The sequence below is a fragment of the Cornus florida genome, unplaced genomic scaffold (genome assembly GCF_030987335.1).
Source record: "Cornus florida cultivar Cherokee Brave unplaced genomic scaffold, ASM3098733v1 CherokeeBrave_3.0.0_Hap2_Chr11, whole genome shotgun sequence".
Classification (NCBI taxonomy): domain Eukaryota; kingdom Viridiplantae; phylum Streptophyta; class Magnoliopsida; order Cornales; family Cornaceae; genus Cornus; species Cornus florida.
The window spans coordinates 49,331,476-49,354,005 of NW_026775581.1; the positions used below are offsets into that span (position 1 = coordinate 49,331,476).

The 22,530-nt window shown below is 34.5% G+C and overlaps 2 protein-coding genes across 2 annotated transcripts; one reads left to right on the forward strand and one right to left on the reverse strand.

Moving 5' to 3' along the window:
• Positions 1-1,422: 1,422 nt before the first annotated feature.
• On the reverse strand, positions 1,423-5,928 carry LOC132286220 (WRKY transcription factor 72A-like). Its single transcript, XM_059788494.1, has 5 exons — positions 5,597-5,928; positions 4,307-4,387; positions 3,158-3,703; positions 2,722-2,835; positions 1,423-2,442 (listed from the first exon to the last, which is right to left on the reverse strand). The coding sequence occupies exons 1-5, from the start codon at positions 5,714-5,716 to the stop codon at positions 1,543-1,545; spliced, it is 1,761 nt and encodes a 586-aa protein (XP_059644477.1). The 5' UTR covers positions 5,717-5,928; the 3' UTR covers positions 1,423-1,542.
• A 7,144-nt stretch (positions 5,929-13,072) lies between these two features.
• LOC132284171 (uncharacterized) lies at positions 13,073-18,808 on the forward strand. Its single transcript, XM_059786247.1, has 2 exons — positions 13,073-14,522; positions 18,480-18,808. Exon 1 carries the CDS (start codon positions 13,345-13,347, stop codon positions 14,518-14,520), a length of 1,176 nt encoding a protein of 391 aa, XP_059642230.1. The 5' UTR covers positions 13,073-13,344; the 3' UTR covers positions 14,521-14,522; positions 18,480-18,808.
• Positions 18,809-22,530: the final 3,722 nt, after the last annotated feature.

The following is a 22,530-nucleotide window of genomic DNA, read 5'->3' on the forward strand; positions in this document are numbered from 1 at the left end:
AACAATTACAATGGTATCAGAGCTTAACCAGCCGGAAGTGTGCCAACGTGGAATTATAAGACTCGGTGGGCGGGAGCAAGCCTGTGAAAGACAAGACTCTGGTGCGAGCTACATGTGCTCACAATTCCCATATCGTCTAGATGTGGAAGAGTAAAGTATTTTTGTAGACTCATCACCCTTCTATGACACAATATGTTTTAAAGTTGTGATAATCGTGAACTTATCAAAATTCTAAAATTAAGTGTACTTAACTTAGAATAGTACCAAAAGAAGAGAATATTATGTCTCTTACTTTAATAGCGTTACCATGCACAATTCAAGGTATAAAACTAAATTAAAAACACAAATCATCTCCTTCATTCTTGTATCAACACTTCCTCAAGAAAATCCAGAATGTCTCAAAATACTTCAGTAATGACAACTATAGAATATTGGATTTAGCTTTTGAGAACTATCATAAGTGTGAGTGCATATTTATTTAATTACTCTAACAACATATTTGGTGCAAGTCAACTCTTTGACGTAGGACTATATTCTAAATGACACTTTCTTATGTTTTAAAATAAAAGGCCAGGAATTAAAGTTTCGATAGAAATGGAGTTCATGAATTTCTTGCAAATATATTAAAAAAAAAAAAAAAATCCTTTCTAAGTACGTACAAAACTGAATGGTTATATACATATAACTTGGTTTATGTTTTATGTATTTCTCGCACACACTTGGATTAGATTTAATCCTTTACAAGCTTATGATTATTTTGACTTGGACAAAAAATTAAAATAAAATATCATATAGATGTTAAGCATGAGAGGATACTAGCTAGAAAGTGTAGCCAATAGTACTCATAGATGAAGAATTATGACTTTGTTGTTAACCCTAAACTAGAGTTAAAGTAAAATATATTTTTATTTAAAAAATAAACAAAGGGTTCATTAGCTTGTCCAATGACAAAGTACTCATCGTTGAATTACTTCAAAATTTAATCTTTTTTTATATTACAAGTATAGTGGTGATATACTATTATAATTAATCTTGTTATTTGCCCATTTTTGGCAAAAGAACCATCTTTATCATGTAGAGCTCATTACAAACAGATAAAGGGCCATATGCATATCTCTCTCTATATATATAATATGTATGTATATATTTTGGGCAAACTCATTGCATGATTCTTCTTCCGCCATTGCAGGAGAGAGTCAGATGTGTGTGTATATATATATTTATATATATGTATAAACAAAAAGGTTGTGTCACCTTGCAACTCATTTATATTATAATCCACATGTTGAATGTGTCAACTATAAAAAATATGTCATCCAAGAAAAGAAAAGAAAAAAAATTGGTTATTCTAATTTCCTTGCTTTCATCCACATCTACATGCACAATTTTTCTTCATCATACATCATAATTGGCAACTACATAGATGAAAAAGTTTACAAAATCCATTCACATTTTCTTCATTATACAACAATTATCCAAGAAAAAATTGATAAAAACTAATCCATAAAATCAAGCATGCAAACAAAAAAAAAAAAAAATCAATCATATGACAATATGGTCTCTATCGTCCCCGGGAGAAGCAGACTTGCTCTTAGAGGTAGAAAATGGCAATGAGGGTTGCAGAAAAGCCAAGCTTCCTGGTTGAGATTTCGTCGCGGAAGGCAATATGTTCAAGTAGCTTAAAGAGCATTTATTTGCAGCCTCCGTGGCTGGCGGCAAGTTGGCCACAGCCGGAAAGGCCTCACTCAGCTTCAAATTCTGACCAAATATATCTCCACTGCCTCTATCAACACCATTAATGATTGATTTCAGCGCGACTGCTAAAGCAGATTGGAAACTCGGGTCTGATGTGATTGCCTTAGTTGCAGCTGCAATAGTATCTGGTGGTAGAGACTGTTGAGAATTAGGGTTTGTACTCCTCTGTGTGTAGGGCTGATAAGAATTTGTTAGAGTTTGTCCTGCAAAGTTTAGGACACCAAATTGGTTCTTGTTGTAGGGTTGAGTAGTGTTTCCATAGTTTTGAACCGCATTGCTCCAAGATACCGGTGGAGGGTTGGATTCCAAAGAAGTGAAGTTGAGATTTGTGGAAGAATATTTTGGAGGGAAGCTTGGAGGTATTCTACTGAGATGAGATGAGGATGAAGTGGAAGAGGTTGAAGTGAGGTCAAGTGTGATTGTTGGGTATGAAGGTGTAGATGAGATTGAAGAGTTGGGTAGGTAGAATTGCTTTGAATTATCAGAGAGATAGAAGTTCATTCCATGAAGGTCAATGCCAGCTGATGGATTAGAGCCTGGCGCGGAGCTTGATGAGCCGGACATAAGCATGGATGCAGCTGCTGAAGTGGTGGAGGCCATGGCGGTGGCTGACATAGAAAGTGGATGGTTGTGTGTTCCTTCATAGGTAGTTATCAAGATGGTCATGTCCTCAGCAAATCTTTGCACCTATATATATAGTTTAGAGAGAAACATATCAGAGTAAATTCTTAAGGAGTAAAATTAGCTTAAATATTTGTTTTTAGAGCAAGTTTACTATGCGGGCGCTCTTGAAACGCATACACATTCACAATATTGTTCTTAATAGAACTCGAACACTCAACATTTCCTCTTTGAAAAGAGAGATCATACTATCTGATCGAGCTAATGCCCATTGGTGATTGATATGTTTATTGATTTTCCAAAATGGATCATAACTTAAATAGCATGTAATTAATCAATTAATACCTGCTTTCTCACAGGGCAGGATGGCGAAACAGTGCAACGATAGTATGCTCTAGGGCATGGATTTCCTTTTGAAGTCTTCTGTCCATATTTTCTCCATTGGCATCCGTCGTTCATCTGTATATAATTTTGAGAATTAGAACATTTTTATTGTTAATTCATGTTTTATCAGATAAAATAGATGCATAATATTTTAGAAGAAAATATTTTTTTCGGTAAGTTTTCAGAAGAACATATTAATTAAGCTTATTAACCCTTTACTTCATCAAGCATTTTAGCACAAACAGTAGGCCTCATTTTTTATTTTTTATTTTTACCCCAAAATCCAAAACTACCTGTCATGCATTCAATTTTTCCTTCACTTATCGAATTAATAATAATAAAAAAAAAAAATGCAATACTCCATTCAATAGTATGAATGAGTATGAAATGTACTAACCGTTGGAGTATCGCACCGAGCTCTCACAGAAACCCTAGCTCTCTTCACAGGGTTCTGTTGTGAAACATCATCATCTACAGCACTTCTCATTGTCTTAAGAATTTTCTGTGGTGGCCAAATGTCCTTGGCTTCTTCCTTCACTTCTTCTAAGCTATTCTCAGGACTTGGATTAATCAGTGAAGGCACTATTGATCCCATTTTAGACACTTCAAATTTGGAGTCCATGAGTCGGAGAGCTAATCCTTCTTTATATTTTTGATCAACTCCTTTACCTTTGCTAGGATTAATTCTGTATTTTTCATCCTTCTCATCTGCATCACTTGAAGTTCTTCCAAGAGTTAGGGAAACAAGTTTGCGCTCTTCGGTTTCTTGGTGAGTACTATTAGCTGTATTTGTGGAGCTTTTAGCTTCTTGCTGAACAATGCCATAGAATTGCATCTGAAGGTTCTTGTAGTCCTTCATAATTTGATCCAGGTGCATCCTCAGTCTTAGGTTTTCTTCTCTCACCTCGCCCATTTCGGCTTTCGTAGATTCAACCTGTCCATCCTGCATTTATACATTACAAGAAACTGCGCATTAGTACTAGCTAGGAGTCTTGTGAAGAAAATAACTTAATCAATAAAATGTGGTGTTCCATAATAATTAGTACTATATCTTAGGATAATCTTAATTATCTGTATTATTATTTTTGGAATCAGAAAGTGTAACAATATTTCCAAGAAATGGAGTATTCATCACCCTAGCTCCACTGAAATGGACGGGCAAGATTGCTTGGTACAATGGTAAATTAGTTCATGCTGACAAGCAAGAGAGTTGTGGTTCAAAATCTGACAAGTCACCACTTTATCATAAAGTTATAATTTGTATCACACTCTCAATTAATGATGATCACACTAATCAATGACTCTTTAAAATAATGACCTACTATCAAAAAATTGAAACCATGCACATTATTTCATGGACCAAAACTAAAAATATATTTAATTAATTTATCAAAGAGGAACACTAGCTACTAAATCATTTCAAGTTAATACACAAGAGGAAATTATTTTGAAAGGGTCAAACAAGATTTGAAATTATCAAGTAATTACATATGGTGCGCGATTAATTGTTTTCATGCTTAAGAAAAAAGATTGAAATGATTCTAACCTGATCCTCTTGGGCTGATGAGGAAGTTCTTGAGTTGGGTTCTGCTGATGATCTTTTTCTCTTTGTTATACTTGAAGGCACCTGTTTGAACATTGCAGTCAAAACCCCAACTAATAATTTAAAAAATAAAAACTGTATAAAAACTGTATAATTTAAAAAATAAAAACTGTATATATATAGTTGGTTTGTGCTATTTAAAACTGTTTTTTTTTTTTTTGAATGGTCTATTTAAAACTGTTTGTACATGTGATGGGATGAATATTTCTTACATGTAGAAGGTACTGTTTGTAGGATTATGGATTTTATTTCCTCAGCTCCTCTATATATGTAAAAGAAGGAATAATAATTTTCTTATGGTCTAACAATAATCAAGTCAAAAGCTGGCTGTAGATTTGAATTTCCTGAGATTGTTTGAATTTCCCAAAAAAAGAGAAGTCAAAATTTACACGTTTTTTTTTCGTTAAGTAAAATCTTCTAACACTTGTAGATCTAGAAATTAATTACATGCATGAGATATCACTATATTTAAACTGTGACTCCAAAAAAGAGAAAAGTAGGAAAATAGAACATGCAAGAAATTATTATTTTCTTTTATTTGCTTGCTTCAGATTAAATTCGTGTGTTCAGTTGATATTGGCTTCAAATTATCATTGTCATGCATGGTCTTTTCTTTCATTTCCTACCTGATCAAGCACATATTAAATATCTGGCTATGCAGTTTTTATTTTTATTTTTTATAATAATTATAAGATATCTATATACTATAACATGTGGTCCTCAATTTTAAAAAAAAGTTAATTGCATTCATTATGATTGTGATTTCTTGGAACACAAAAAAAAAAAATAGTCAAACAAGACAAGATTAAATAGAAGGCTACAATCTCTTGAAGAAGACTGTACATGTTATCGCCCATGTATTTTTAGCAATTATATATATATATATATATATATATATATATATATAAAACTCAATATGTCATATCCTTAACAACTTTGTTCTCAAGTCGCTCCACAATTCAATCAAAATTCAAAACTTCACAATTAAAAGATTGTAAATAGTGAATTACATCAGGGAAATTTTTTATTTTTATTTTTAAAATGTAGCATTTTCAATATTAAAATTAAAAATCCAATTATTTTTAATTTCATGTCATAAAAAAACCAGTTCATTAATTGAATAGCAAGCCAATGAAGAATATAATTCCTCCATATATGGAGATGTTTGATCTTGTTTTTCTAAGAAAAATCTTGAAAGATAAAGCAAAATATACATATATATATATAACTCACCTTAAGAACAATATTGTCATCTTTGCAGCTTTCTTCATCACCAATATTGGATTCCACTCTCTTCTCTTCCTCTGCAGCTGCTACATCTCCATGACCAGATTTTCTCAAAGCACCCTCCATCTCTCTCTCTAGATCTCTCTCTCTCTCTAACTTCTCTTTCTGATGTGAATTGTAGTAGCTACTTCTTGATCTCTTCTTATAAGGAGAGGCTGCTGAATTTGACTTGTTTAAACCAACACAAAATGTCAATGGTCTAATTGTAATCAAGCAAATTAACAATATGCAAATTATATTCTTATATATCCGTTATGTGCAATACACACACACACACACACATATATATATATGGGATATGAAGTTGAAGAATTCAACTTCAACGTTTAAGTCTTTTAGGTAACATGTTGAGCCGCAATAATCGGTCCCCACCGTAACTAAATAATTAAACTAATATATATATATATATATATATATATATATATATATCCATGAATTAAGTTTCTTACATTACAAAAGTCACATGCATGGGCAACCGGTCAAACTTGTGCCACCGTCCTAGTCCGATGACCGGAGTTTATATGATGGTCATTAATCATCCATGAAGGTCAACGTGGGTTTTAATACCCTAGATTTAGGTTGTCCATTATTATTTTTATACACACATATGGACTTCTATTCATATATTATTTTTAAAATAATATTGAACAAGTTAATGATACAGAATTCAAATTCGGACATATTTATTATGACATCATTTATTACTCACAAAAAAAAAAAATGTATCCTTACTTATTTACTACAATATCATTTTTCGTATTAGTATAAAAATAGTTTGTTAATCTAAGTGCACGAGTCTTTTGCCGTTATGAAAATTTGGGGAGGGTGAAATGTGAGCAATCTAACTAAGCTGTTTTTTAGTTTTTGTACGCACGTCTATTGATTGTTTGTCAAACTTGAACAAAGCTCAAGTTACTAAAACTGTTTAATTGATCATTGTAATTAATTAACTTCATGCATGAATTATTATTCCATGTTTTTCATTATTTGGGGTGCAAGAAAAAAGATTTGGACTTTGCTCTGATTAAATTTTCGGGACACCGCGCAAAACTTTCCCTCCACACTGGTCAAATAAATCTCGAACTTTCACCCATAGACGTGATCTTAAAAAATTATTTGCACTCAAAAAAATTTAAACCGTAGATATGATGCTTCATTCCTTCTTGGAGCTAATTATTTTTTAAAAAAAATTTAACCCTAATTATTTGGGCTCAAGAAAATTCTCGGGACACTGCGCAAAACTTCCCCCAAATCTCTTGCTCTATTGTTTCCCAACGGACCCTGCCATTGCCTGGCATCTTTTACTCGTTCCATTTAACTTCTAAGGATTCAGTCAATGCATGACATAAACGTTATATATTTGTTAGCAGTGTTCATAAGCATTACTAACTTGGACCAGATCGAATGTCAATTTAATTAATTTTGTGACCATTCAGTTAATCAAAGTATCAAACTTGTTAAGCCACCTCCTTTTATTTATTTATTTTTTTTTTGCAAACCATTTTTCTAATAAAACAAAGAATTCAACAAAAAGTTTCTATTCTTCGCTTATTGTATTTCTCAAAAATTAAACATTAAGAAATTACGTATTTTACTTGATGTTTGACACATCATTAATTCAATGGTCTAACACGAGAGACTTATTCTTAGGGCCAAAAAAATCCAGTTGGAGCATGTGTGTGTGTATATATATATATATATTGGAATTTTTTCAAAAATCTAGTAGCGGCTTATTTAGAATTTTAACAAAATTATAAATACGTAAAATAAATAAGAAACAAAATTCTAATGTATGTATGTATTGAGTAATTGTATACATGGACCATGCATGTGATGAAGGCCAAGTTCCAACTTTTCAACCGTTATTGTCAAATTCGGAATAGAGAGATTCACATGGCGGTGATAATTAAAACAGTTGGTGTCTTTGACCTTTTTTATTTATTTATAAAGGTGTCTTTGACCTTATTATGTTCTAAGACTTTTCATGTTCTACAACAGTTTGTGAAAAAGCTAGTGTTGAACTTTTATTGCTGTAGCCACATTTTAGGGCGCAACAATGTTTGCTGCCTACCCTATAAGGAGGTTCCTTCTATTCACGCTTGGTTTGGATATGGGGTAGAGTTTAAACGTTAAATTTTAGAACTTAACAAGTTTAAAGTGATTTTTTATGTCTATGCTAACATACTCAGGAGCTTATCCGATTCAAGGTGAAGAGACGCCATTTTTGAATTTTTGAAAATTAGTCGGGACGAAATCTCACGAATTATCAAAAAAAGAAAAGAAAAGAAGAGGTTCTCCTAATGGGTGATGGACCTAATAAAATGCTGACAAGTGTCTAAAAAATATATCTAAAATTAAAAAATTAAAAAAACATATTAGACCCATTTTTATCGGTTAACCAATTAAAACTCATCTGAAAAAATCATCTCTCAACCTCCATTCCAAAAAAAACCCTAATGCTCCTCCCCACCACCACTCTCGGCCACCAACAACACCACAGCCCCCTAGCTCTCTCCACCATGGCCCCCACCACTTCTTCCCACATCTCTATCGTTCCCTCTCCTCCAATCCGATTGCAGCATAGATCTATGTGTTATGTGAGGATGATGATGGGTACTGAGGTGACACCTGACTTGGATATTTCAACAGATTATTGGAAGTCTAAATCTTGATTTCGATCTTGATTTCAATCCTAAGAAGGACAATGCATGATTGTTATGTTTTGGTTTATAAGTATTATCTTAATCTAGATATAGTTATAATAAAATTATTAATTAATTTATTAGAAAATATGATCTAAGAAACACATTCTAAAAAGGTTGTGGTCAAAACTCAAGGTTTTCAACAGCCATATAATTAAGCTACACAAAATAATTAAAAAAATCATAGAAAAAACACGCAATTGGTTAGAGATGATTATTTATTATAAAATAAATATAAATAATTAGTAAGTTGTGGACTATTGAATTCATTATTTATAAATTGACTATTAGCTTTTATAAATGGGCGTTGTGACCATCACAAAATTGAGCATTCATGTGGGAAGTCAAATGCTAGGCTTTTAATCTCCAAGAGCCGCTAAATTAAATAATTTTATTGTTGTGTAACTATAATTCAGACTTTTTTATGCGATTGGCCACAAAATTAGCTTAATTAGGCTCATATCTATTCCCATTGAATTAAAAACTTGAATCAAGAGAAAGTAACTTGAAATTTGAAAGTTGGGCACAATATTTGGACTTTTCAAACATGAGAGTCCAATTTGGAGGCAAAGAACAACATGCCTAGACAAGATACGTCAACCACAAGAAAGTACAATACTTTACAGGTATATATTAGGCTGTCCTCTCGTCTACGGAACAATAATATATATAATACTTAGGAGTATAGAGATATTGGCAGAAATTCGGGAGATAAGTCCTTAACTTTCGAACCTTACTTTCGACTTAAATGGTACTTGGGGCCAATACATGTGCTCTAAGAATATATATATATATATATATATATATATATATATATATATATATTTAAAAAACTCTTCATTCCTCACAGACTTTTCATAATTATACTTTAGTCAGCGTATCGCGTATAAATATTTCGAAATATTGTATACTTTCTCATCGATCACAACCCACAAGTCCCATTTATGTTAGTAGCGGGGGTAAAAAATACATGTCATCGATGTCAAATAAGTAAAAGTGTAATTAGTTTAGTGGATCCTACCACTGCATGTCAGCAATATTTAATCCGTTAGTTATACATATCATCAACATACGAGTGGTATTAGAGTATTACTCGTTCCAAAAACCCTTCTTTTTTTTTTTCAGTAGCAAATATATAGTAGCTTCTTAATTTGCTCTATACCGGGCATTACTAAGTAATCTAGCTGATAACACCTAACTTCCCGAATGGGTGTGATCGTGTTCAAGTCTTCCCTTTCCTTGGTTTGTAATGATAAAAAAAAAAAAAAACAAATGAAAAATGTTCTACAGTATCTTTGAATTTGGGGTAGGAGCAAAAGGCACAAATTTTAAAATGCCCTGGTATACCAGGTTAATGAAAATAATTATAAGAGTTAGTTGAGAGCACTTTTAAAAATAAGTGGGACTAATTTAATAGAATGGTGTATTTTTATTGGCCAGACATACTAATATTGGTGTGGTATGCATGACGCACTGAATATAAGTAATGGAAAGGGAGAAACACTCGGAACAAATTTGCCATCCTTCAAAGTACGGTATCTGCAACATTTTAAATAGTCAAGAGGACAAATTGTAATACAGGGACAATTCACAAACATGTATAGTATAGGAAGATTTTTCACAAATAATCCCTTAGAAATATTAGAACCCTACTTGTTATTTCACAGCCCGGTTAACCGGTTGGATGTGAATATTAGAACAATTTGATCACTTTTTAAAGTATAGGGAATCTTTTGAAATAAGTTGGGGGTTTATAATCAAAATTTAAAAATAATGAAAGTTTTATGAAAGTGACCCCAAATAAAATTAAGTTTGTGTTCATGTCTCCTTGGAACAAATTATTTCCGTTAAACATTTTTTCATGAAAAAAATTTAATTACCGCTTCAAAATACTAGAACCCTACTTAAGTCGAATCTCCTCGGAACAAATTAATTGCTAAAAAATATTTTCTATGATTACAATTTTAATTTTAGGTTGCATGGGACCTCAAATAAATTTCATAAAATTCTCCGTATACTGGTCCAGGCTTCAAGGACACGAGAATTGCTTCACTGACTTGGACTTCAATGCATGATCTGACCAGTTAACACCAACTGGCTATTTAGTTGATTGTGTTAGCAAAGGCAAAAATTAGTTTGGAAAATTGAAATCATACCTGGATTTTTGAATCATGGTCAAAAGGTATTTTTCAAACTTTTAACCATGTGACCACGAGGTGTTCTCATTCAAGGGCAAAGTAAAAAATATACTTGCTTTTGACCACAGATCATTCCACAACGAGGCATGGGTAGTCAAAAGGTGAAATTGAAAAATCAACCATGGTGTTTTGCTGCTTAGTATATTAGTGAGTTACAAAGCATGGTTTATTTATTTTTGGTTTTAATATTAGGTATCCCCTTCTTTAGGGAGTATTTAATATTTATTATTATTATTATTTTTGGCGCCATTCTACTCCTTGGATGTGATAAGGCCCACTATCACATCCATGATCTAATGACTTCTGCTATCTTGAAGTACCATATTCCTAGATATTTAATACTTTCTCCCTCTTTAACTGACTGGACTACTATATATGTAGTGTTCATAATTCATTGAAAGAATCATAATCATAATACAAATTAGTTAATTTTTCTTTTTTTATGGGAAAGATTTTTCTACATCCATAATGTTACATCAACAATATCATCAATTAATTATATCTTGTCATATAAAAAAATATATATAATTATTTAATGGACCTATCATTACGTGTCAGAATTTAATTAGTTAGTGATAATATATCATCAATATTGCAATGACATAAAATTACTTCTCCAAAAGTTACTTGTACTTACCTTTGAGTGAGTAGGTGATTTCTAGTGAACGGTTGATGTAGTCCAATCACAAATGCACATATATAATCTGTTATTTTAAAATGAGGTAATTAATAAATAAGGAAAACATTTTTTCTCTTTTGGGAATAAATTCAGTCACCATGTGTTTTTCTTATTCATGGCTTTCTCGATTTTGTAATTTTAGACAATATGTGTACTTGTGATTGGATCACATTAACAATTGAAATTCCCAACACATCCGTGGATAGACCAGTATTGTTCTCTCCAAAATTATCTAAAAACTATCAAATTGAGAGTCAACCAAATGAACCCTCAAGTTGCTAATTAATCAATTGAACCTAACTATGGTTGACTTTACTCCACCAAGTCATAACTCAATTGATCCTATTTCAACTTCATCTTCTTCCCACTTGTTGAAGCCTAAGTCCTATTTTCATTCATTTATTCATTTCGGAGAGCCTTCACACCTCCTTGTGTCGTGTGTGGGTTGGAGAGTGGTTTAAACTTTAAACTCCTGAAGGAATTGAATACAAGAACTTTGAGTCGTGCTAAAAGACTTTATGCCAACTTAGTTATCTACATTATAACCATCACTTTTGATTGAATTTTTCTCTCTAATTTATGAATATGTCACGTTATTATTTTGTTTTAATTTATTTTTTGTGCAAAAATAACACGATAAATAGTTACACAAGTGATATTCGGTAAATAATTACACAAGTGATATTGTAACATGTTCATAATCGTTGACGATTTGAAGATGCTCAGAGAGGCCCCCATAGGCCAAACGGCGTTGGTAGGAATCCGGGAGATAAGTTTTTTGAGATCTCGCTTTTGAACCACACTCTTAATTTGAATGATGCGTGTGTTATGAGACCGATATATGTGTTATAAAGAAATAAAAAAATATCCTCGAAGAAAAAAATTAATAAAGAAAATCCATATCTGAAGCTTAATACCCTATTTCTTAGTGGTTGAGTCACAGATGGGCGTGGTCTAAAAGATTTACTATTTGTTTACATTTTTGGATTAGGAATATAAATATATATGTGTGTGTGTCTATATATATATATATATTTTTTTTTTTTTGGGGATAGGTCAAGAGGAATATCCTAGTATAAAAATACAGTGATGTATGCCAAAAGTTGTTCTCTTGAACAATTCAAACTGTACAATTGAATGTCAAATTTTTGTACTTCACTACTTTTAAATGGAACTTTTTTGAGACCAAACAAGCTATAATTAACTAACCCATTTGTGTATTCTAATTTTTTTTTTTTAGTTGTTTACGTATTATTGGGACCAAATTAGGAGTATTCTGGTCTTCCACGAACTGGGTGATTATAAGTCTTTTAGTCATTTTCAATTTCTTTATTAAAAGATTTTAATAAGAAAACGCAAGCCTATTCAATTAAGTAAATATTAGTCAATGTGTTGCATTTTCAAAGAGAATGGAAGGGATTTGAGTCCGGTGTGTGCAAAATGAGTTGTATTTCTTGTTAATATAAAAAATAAAAATAAAAATAAAAAATAAAAATGAAAAAGAAAAAACCACTTATGTCAAGTGAATATTATAATCAAACACACAAATTGTTTTGACTTTGGAAAACAAATTCGTAAACTTCTTTCTTTTTTTTTATTTTTTTTGCCTCTCTCGAAGTTGAAGCAATTGTATAGATATGAAAATATACAATATGGTTGCAGGTACAAGAGCATGGCCCAAACCAGAACAGCCCATTGGGCTAAAACAACTAAACAATAGAAAAGACCAAGAAGTCTGAAAATAAGGTCTAGGCCCAAACCAGGGGAATTAGGACACAAAAAAAAACAGAGAAAAAACACACACACACACACAGTAGTAAAACAAAAAATTGGACCATCATAGTTTTGGTCACTCAAGCCCATCCACCAGGTGTTAGGTTCTAAACTCTAACCCTTCAGTCCCAGATCACTCACTCTGGCACAGAACTTGTCATCTTAGGTCTTAAAAGTTCTCCGCCGTCGCCGCTCGCCGCTCGCCGCTCGCCGCCGTCACCGCTCGCCGCTCGCCGCCGTCACCATCACCGCGTCTCTGTAACAACTGAGGTCTGATCTTTCACTTCACCTGTTTGTTTTCCGAGAAAATTTTCTAATTTTAGGCCAAAGTTCGAGTTCTCTATGTCTCTGCTTGAAGTCATCACGAAGGCTTCGGCCAATCCCTCACCGCTCACTTCTCAATCAGACTACCCAATCATTCTCAACTCAAAACCCATTTTGCTCAACTTAAAGGCTCAAAATGAATACCCAAAAGACACATCGCTTGTAAAACGAGTTGAGGGTTGGGAAATTTCGCAAGTTGATACTGAAATCATGGAGTTAGGGAAGAATTTCCTTAAACTGTTAAAAAGAAAGCTCAAAAACCCTAATTTCAATAGGGATGAGTTTATTGGGATGTTGAATTCTTATATGGAGAAAAATAGAGAGAAATTAGGAATGTCACTTCGGCTCAATCCGTCAGATGAGAAGTATACTCGTGAACTGATTGAGAAGCTAGGGTTTTGTATGGGTCCAGAGGTAGTGGGTTTGGTTTTGGAGGCGTGTATTGCTTTTGAGGTTTGGGAGCTGGTAGAAACCCTAATAGTTCATGGGGTTGTTGAGCATTCGTGTTCGTCGAATTTGGTTTATAATTTAATTGAGAAGAAGAAGTCGGATTTGGTTTGTTTGTGTCTCAAGCATGTGTCGGATCTTCAAGCGTCTGATATACTTTGCATTTTGAAATACTTTCTTTCACCGCCTAAAGATGCCTATAAAAGTATGGTTAGTGTGAGGCAGGAATGGGAGGGCCAAGCATTAATGGCCATAGAGAAGGTGACAGACAAAAGTCTTTCTGGGAAGAAGTCGTGCTTGGCGAAGGAGGCCTCAATTTTACTTATGGTGGCACATGATGAGTTTTCTCTTCCAGAGTTGTGCTTGCATTTTTTGCTAGCCTCTTCAAATCTTGATGTACTGATACTGTCATCTTGTGTTAGCAAGTTGAATGGCTCGGAGATGATGGGTTTGATTCGATATTTGGGGAAGTGGTTGAAGAAGTATGAAAAGTTTCCTCAGGCTAGTCCTTGTCTGAAAGCCTCATCTGTGTTGGGGTTGAAAGCTTGTGAATTTATCCCTACGCTTGAAAGCATTGTAAAGTGTCTTGGGTTGGTGCTGGATGAGCATTTTTCTTCACTGGTCTTGCATCCAGAATTTCATGAAGAGCTGAGAGCTATAGCGGGACTTACTAATTCATTAACCTCAGAGGCAAGACTTTGTTGTTCTGTGGCAAATGTAATTGAGAATTTGAGAACCGAGCTTTAAAGGTGCGTAATATGAACTTGGACTCATTTCTATTGTGGCATCATGCTGCCTATTCATGTTTCTATTGTAAAATTAAGCACAATCTTAATAGTCAGTGTAATTTAAACATTTGAAATTAGTTTAACTATCTAAGGTTTAAATTGACCAAATACTTTACTATGTCCATGTATGAAAACTCGTGATCACTCTGTTCATTTTAGTGCCCATTTTTTAGATAGCAATTTTAATTATTTCCATCTTTGGTCATTATAGTGACTATTCTTCTCTAAATCAATTGCTTGTTGCTTTGGTGGAAGTGGTTGTGAATTTTGGACTCTAGTTATGGTTGAGAGAAATACATCTGAGGTGGAAATAGTTTAGTGAGTGGCTTGAGATGCTCAAGTAAAAGAAAATTTGGAGGGCACATGGACTGTTGATAAATTTAGTAGGGTAGGGGACTGTAAAAAAAGTCCTTTTTTTTTCCCCCCCTATACATTGTAATGCAAATAATGTCTTTTTCCAATATGAACTTTTGGGGTTGATGAAATTTGGTTTTTATAAATAGCTACGGCAAAGTTCAAATACACCATTACGTTATAAAATAATTTATTCTGTAGGGAAAGAGGTAGGGGTGAATTCTCCCTTCAATTCAAGAAAAGGGCTTTTTAGAAGTTCTCTTACTTCATACAATCACCAAAAATCAGTTTATTAGTTTTGCATTATATTTATATCTAAAGAGTCTGTTAATAACATAGGTTGTCCACTATAGCAGAATCAGAGAAATTTGTTAAACTGTAATCTCTGGGTAAAACAAGATTGTAATTCTTACGAAATATTGCATCCTTATTTGTTAAACTGTAATCTCTGGGTAAAACAAGGTTGTAATTCTTACGAAATATTGCATCCTTATGTAGTAGTAAATTCTAGAAGTTTGCTTTAGAAACTGACTCTGTTATTTTAAAAATGATTTCTATATAGATTTCTTAATGTTAATTGATTTCCATTATATTTTATATGACCAATAATTAGTTGCAACACAGTCCTTAAGAGTCCACTACACCTGGCTATGAGTTTGCTATCAGCTAGGATGGAGACATGATTCGTCTAAGAAATACATTTGGTGGGAAGCTACCTTTTTGCACCTCTTTGCTACCAATTGGGTTACCACAAATAAAGCCTTCAATTTTATCATTTTTAACGCAGCTACAGCAAATACTTTGTTTCATATGATGCTCCTGTGCTGTCATTTTCTTGTCTGTCGCAGGATTATTGGGTATATTATTAATCTAACACATCTTCAACTGGCTCTATGCCAATTTTCACTCATGGATTTAGTTAATGATGTGTGAAATTTTAGATATTCAAGTCTAGTTGTATTAGTTTCTGCTCTTCTTTCTTTCAATCTATATTTTCTATAATATCAGTCATAAAACCTCTTTTTTATGCATTAAAAAAAGCTGATATATTTGATAGCATTGGAGTAATTAACAAGTTGGTAATGCTTATATAAAGCAAGGAAAACAAGAATGTGTTTTAGATGTGTGTTCACATAAATATTCAGGCTATTTGAAGTTAAGTCTTGAGCTTAGCATACTTTTGTCATTACTTGGCTACTGAGTTCTCAAGTTGAGTATGAATCGTATGATCATGGGCATGCCAATGATCCAAGGAATTTAGTGTGTAGGATTCCGAAGAATCCGAACCAAAATATTCACATAGCTTGAGGCTCGGTATTACTTGATTAAGAGATGTGGGGACTGAGGAATGCCCCCTTAAGCTGATTCTGTATAAAATGTGATATTTTTATTATATTATTTTGGAAAATTGCAATTATATTGAGCTAAGAAGAATGAATAAACCTTACTATTGATGAATTGCTGATTACAATTATAGAGATTGATACTGCATTAAGGCTAAGATTACGAGTAAGACTAGGTTATTGCTGTTGTTACACATAACTGAAACATAGATAAAGAAAATGTCTGGAGTTGTATTGGAGCAATTTTAATGGTGCCTGCTGGCTTTGGCAGTTTCTTGTCTATGCATAACTACCTCATCATAGTATGCAAGTGTTTTCATGGTGTCATTTTACTTTTCCACTAATAGTAACCGCCCGTGTGGCCAATGGAGGAATGCTCACATTCTCTGATAATTTTCTTGTCGTTCTCTTCATTTCCTATGTGTCCTTCCTGAAAGCAAATATTGGTTTTGTCCTGACTACCCAAGATCAATTTACAAGTCTTTCTATACTAGACTTTACAAAATTGGTCTGTTGCAAAAATAATTTTTGGGTATAGTCTATAGACATTGTTCTATATTCCTTCAAACAATGTGTAATAAGGCCTGCGGACCAGCATTTTGGGTGCAAACAGTTTAACTAATTACTAAGTCATATTTTACATGATTCTGAACTTACAAAATATAGTTTTGAACTTGACTTCAACTTCTGCATTAATCACTTTAGTAGTGGAAATGAACTTGTAGGCTTTTCGAAGCTCAATTCTATAGTCATATATGAATGTTGCAGCAGCAACAGAAGATGGAGAAACAGATGCAAAGGCAAAATTGGGATGATACTAATTGTTTAAGAGAAGTATATTAGGACCACATGGATTCATGGAAGGGAGAACAACTAACTGTAAATATATGTTTTTTCCACAAATAATTAAATTAGATCTTGTTAATCACCACAACTTCTCCCAAGTGATCATGCTCTGCAGCATTGAAAAATTGGATCTGTCATGAAACTGAGTCGGCATAGAAAAATTGGATCTCTCGTGCCACTCCTGCATATATGGCTTAATTTATTGGGGCAAGTGAGCGGACTTGGCCTCTGTTCAGGTGCAATCAAGGTTCAGATTACGGAGTCGTCTTGATCTCACTGGCTCTGATCCAACAAAGATACGCTACATTATTTAAGTGATACAATGTTGTCTTGTTAAGTATCAAGCAATCAATTGCTAGTATTACCAGATTCATTGGCTGATCGTGCAACCTCATAAAACTTATCTCAATATCACAAGCCTTTAATTTTCAGAACATGTTATTTTCACTGGAAATGATTGCCACTCGATGCATTTGTTCAAATTAGTATCCCAATCTCTCACTTATCTGTATTGCCTCCCAAAACCCATTTAGTCTCTCTCATTCTCTCCTCTCTTTCACTCTCTTCTCCAGCCATCAAAGTCTTTCTTTTTCCAGTCGTCAAACACATCACGATGAGAATTTTCCATCCATTCAGGAACAAGGAGCTGTAATTTATTCTTTGGCAGCTAAAATAGGATTGGTATTTACTCCTGAGAATGGGATGGTGATGAGTTTAGCTTGTCTTAGGTCTCGGGTGGGGGTTAGGTAGCAAACGGAAAATTTTAACATCCTCGGATCCTGGAATTTTAGTATCCATTTTGAATCATCATTTTGTTGAACAATATCAGGGTTAAGACGTATTTCCTATTACTTGGATTGTTAGATATTCAGGTTGCAAGCTGGATTTATGAATGGAAAGGACCTAGGTAACATAGATTGGACAGAGTGGAAGACATACACTCACTTCCCTACCCTCCTCTAAGACGTTTAGAACTTAAATATTTGACATGCTTTGTTTTTCCTCAATGGGTTTTCTTTACTTTTTGGGACCATTCTTGCCTATATATTTGGTACTCGTGACCCTATAATTGTTTCGAAGGACTAACATAACATCACAGAGTAAATTCAAGCATGTTGTGGTGTTCTTTTTCATGGTCATGTTTGAGTACAGGAAATTATTTTCTTTTTCAAAGGACGCATGTAGATATTTTGTTGTGTTATTGAATTTGTCGGCAGAAATTCCTTTGATTCTGTTTTTGGTTTTACAGTTTTGGTTTCTTAGGTAAAGTATGCTTTGTAATCTTTTTTGCCACAACAATCCTTTTTTTTTCTTTTTTTTTTTTAAATTAAATTGTGAATTATATATTTATATCCAAATGAACAATATTTTGCAGGCTAACCATCTGTCAAGCTTTTAAGAAACATGACTTGGTAGTTGAAGAAAAGGCGAATAGTTCTTTGGAGATTTTCAACCGCTCTCATCGTGGACCTGGCAGTTTTGGCATGGTAGGAACATTTAGCAGAAAGGTTTTTGGTGAAGCAATCACCTAGTGTTTTACAATGTAACTTATTTGGATTCTCCTTTTCTATTCCATGTAAGATCGATTATGTTTTTGACGAATTTTGAAGTTTTCCTCTCCCTCATCCCCATGGTAAGAGTTACCTAGGATTCTATAATTTTTCTTGGTGAAAGTTTGACATTTTTTAAGTCTAAATTCCAGCATCCAAGAGCACTCTATCGGTACACGACAAAGTCTACATAACATCTTCATTCTTGTGTTTTTCTTCTTAGTACCTCAGTTGGTGCTATAATGGGCCAAGCCTTTGTCTTGTTTATGCCTCTAGAGTAGCAACATCCTTGGGGATTAAAATCTTTTGGTTAGTTTGATTGTAATTTTGTTTAATTTTGGTTTATAAAAATCTGTCTGAGAAGCTTATAAATTTTATATAAAATCTTCCAATTTTTTTTTTTTTCATATTACTCGGTACTAAAGTTATTTTGATCCTTGTACTCTTTGATGAGGGTATCCCTATTATTGGATTTTCAAGAGAATTTATTAATGCTATGTAGGGGTGAATGGAATTGAAATATTAGTCTTGAAATTAAATTTGAAATTGGAGAAATATTAGTTTAAATTTAAACTAAATTTTCTTTCATTCCAATTTTTAGAACACCAATTCATGAAACTGAACATTGTCCAAAGGAAATTCAAAAATTTTCCCTTAACTTTTTTTACTCAAGAATTTTTTTGAAGAGAACTTCCAAATAAGGCCTGACAACAAACAGGTTAGGTTTACGGCCATCACGGATTTAAAACGCGTTGAGCAGGTGGCACCGGTAGGCTACCACACTGGGCAAGCTACAAGTGCACAATTCCACATCGCCTGAGTGTGGATGGGGCAAGTGTTATAAGTAGATTCAACACCGTTCTATGACGCAACGCGTTTTAAAGCCGTGATGGCTATGAACCTACCAAAACTTTAGAGATAAACATGTTTAACCTGGACTAGTACCAGGTTGGGTGACCCCTGGGACGTTTCTGTAATGTGTCCAATTTTCGTCATTTTTCAATTTTTGGAATTTTTCGTTTTTGCAGTGGCATTCTTGTCTTTTCTCGTTTTGCATGCCGGACATCGTGGAGTGTGTCAGTTGTGTTCGAGAGTTGGTTGGGATATTTCATTGAGTCCAGGACTATTTGAAATGCCAGGGTTGCTATTTCGGCATTTTTTTATTTTTCGAGCCGAACGGTCCCGTGTGGGACCTACTACCGAAATTGTCGTATACGGGGTGTTGTTTAGGTCCATTTGCATCACATTTATTTTATTCAATGTGTTATATGTGGTTGTGGATTATTAAATGTGTATGTATATATAATTGTGGTTGAAATTTTTTTTTTTAGAAAAAAGGGGAAAAGATAATATAAATGGTGGGACCCACTTTAATTTTGAAAAAGGAAGACCATTTTTGGCCACATTTTCCTCATTTCACTCTCTCTCTCTCTCTCCCTCCCTCCCGTAAGTCTCTCTCTTTCTCCTATTTCTAGAGTTTTTCTTTTTCTTTTGGTTTCAATCTTTATACTTAGATTTCTCCCTCAATTTTTGGTATTTTTGGGAGCCGTTTGCGGCAAAACGGAGTGCGCATTGAGATCTTCGATTTGATCGGAGCAAAGGTGGTTTTGGTGCACCCTAAGAATTTCGAATTCTAGGGTTTGGATTGGGCAACTTGGGAGTTTTTGCATATTTTGAGGTAGGGGTCTCTAATTCATGTTTTCTTGTGCCTTTATGAGTTAATTCCTTATTTATTGTTGCTAGCATGTTTAATTGGTGTTGACTACCCCTAAAATGATTTAATTGTAGTGTACTAAGTTCATGATTTTGTGTATTAGTTGATTTGTATGAAAAACATGTCTAAGTGTTAATTTTCTATATCTATTATGTTGTTAACTTACTAGAAATGCTATATGAAAACATGTGTAATTTTCTTAGAATTTCTTGTAAAGCATGCTCATTGTCATAGCAGTAAAAGTATGAGACACACATGCATATCATTGAGCATGAATGAAGGGAAATGATTTAAAGTGAAAAAAAAAAAAAAAAAAAAAGAAAAAAAAAAGAGGATTTTCGGGAAGAATTTTTGATAAAATGGTTTTGAGAAAACCCGGTCGTCGCGGAGTTACCAAAGGACCATGATGTTAATATAACCTAGAGGGAACTAAGGAAACACCCTAGCGTGGTTGAGCTATCTGGGATGCAAATGACGCCGCGGGGGTACCAAAGGTCAGGGACAGTAGCCAATCCTTCTCTTGTGTCGCTGCGAAGTCACCAACGGACGGGTTATATTAACAGTTTGAAAAGTGATGGATTTAGATTTTGAAAATGGGGAGCGACATACATGGCACTGCATTTCATGGCATGAATTTGTTTCATTATGACTCGAGCTTGTATTGTATTTTTTTTCTCCGGCATAGTATGATCCCTTTGCCATTTTTTTATTCATTATTTGGATTCATATGGTCACAAAAGGTGTGTCTTAGGCACCACCTACTGAGCAATTTGCTCACCATATTATATTTACCATTTTTCAGGGCTCGGAAATGAGGTAGTGGACGCCGACCCTTCCCAACGTTAAGGAGGAGTAAAAATTCACTTTTGACATCTTTTGCGTAATTGCCACCCTTTTGTAAAGTCTCAAACCTGTGTAAAGTGTATTAGTTTTGAAAATCATGGCCATGTATTGTATCTATAACTCTTAATGGTATTTTGATGCAAATTGAGACTCTGAAAATTTTATCATGATGAACGGGGAATGAAGTGTATTTTAACCGATTATAGATGTCTTTGAACCGTATTACATTATAAACCTTCGCCGTGAATTCGAAACTTGATTGCGTAACAGGTCCAGTATAGGTTTGGTTCATGATGTGCACAGTTAGAGGCCATTCCAGAGAGCTCAGGGGTGTGAAGCCTTGTTTCGGCCGGCTGAACCTCACCATCGGCCAACTAAAGCCCTAGGTTCGGCCGACCGAACCCCCTCCACTAGTCGACCGACAGGCTATTTTGGAAAGTCCCGAGAGCATGCAACTTTCGTAATCGTTTCAGCCGGCCGACCATGTAGGTCAGTTGACCGATCCTGCCTTGTCAGCCAGCCGACCAAGGGCTATCAGCCAGCTATCCCTTCCTCTTTGACCTGTATCATTTAACCACTCTAAAAAACTGTATTCTTAGAATATTTTGGACCCTGGACTGACCCATGCGTCACATATTGACGTAGGAAGTGACAATGTTGTCTTTAGTTGACCTCGGGTTCGGTTAAGGACCTAGCTAACGGTTCGGACCCACGGGTTCTGGTTGTTACAGTCTCTGGTCCGGGGAGCCAAAATCGGACAATAATGGTATCAAAGCCTGACCCAGCCGGAAGTGTGGCCAACAGGGACGTTGGCCCCAAAGGAGGGGTGATTGTGGCGACCTTGTAGGCGGGTGCGAGGCACTAGCAGGCTACCACACTAGGCGAGCTACGGGTGCACAATCCCACATTGTTTGAGTAAGGGAAATATGAAGTGCTTATAATATGGTGGTGTTATCTCCAATTAGTATGAAGTCTTTTAGGGTAAAGCCCAAGAACAAAACTGTGCGGGTTCGGGCCCAAAGCGGATAATATCATACCATGTGGTGTAGTGGGTTGTTACAAATGGTATCAAAGCCTGACCGAGCCTGAAGTGTGGCCAACGAAGACGTTGGTCCCCAAAGGGGGTGATTGTGGTGACCTTGTAGGCGAGTGTGTGTGACCGTGTCCAGGTGGCACCAGTAGACTACCACACTGGGCGAGTTATAGGTGCATAATCCCACATCGCTTGGGTGTGGATGGGGCAAGTGCTATATGTAGATTCAACACCCTTCTATAATACAACACGTTTTAAAGCTGTGATGGCCTTGAACTTACCAGAA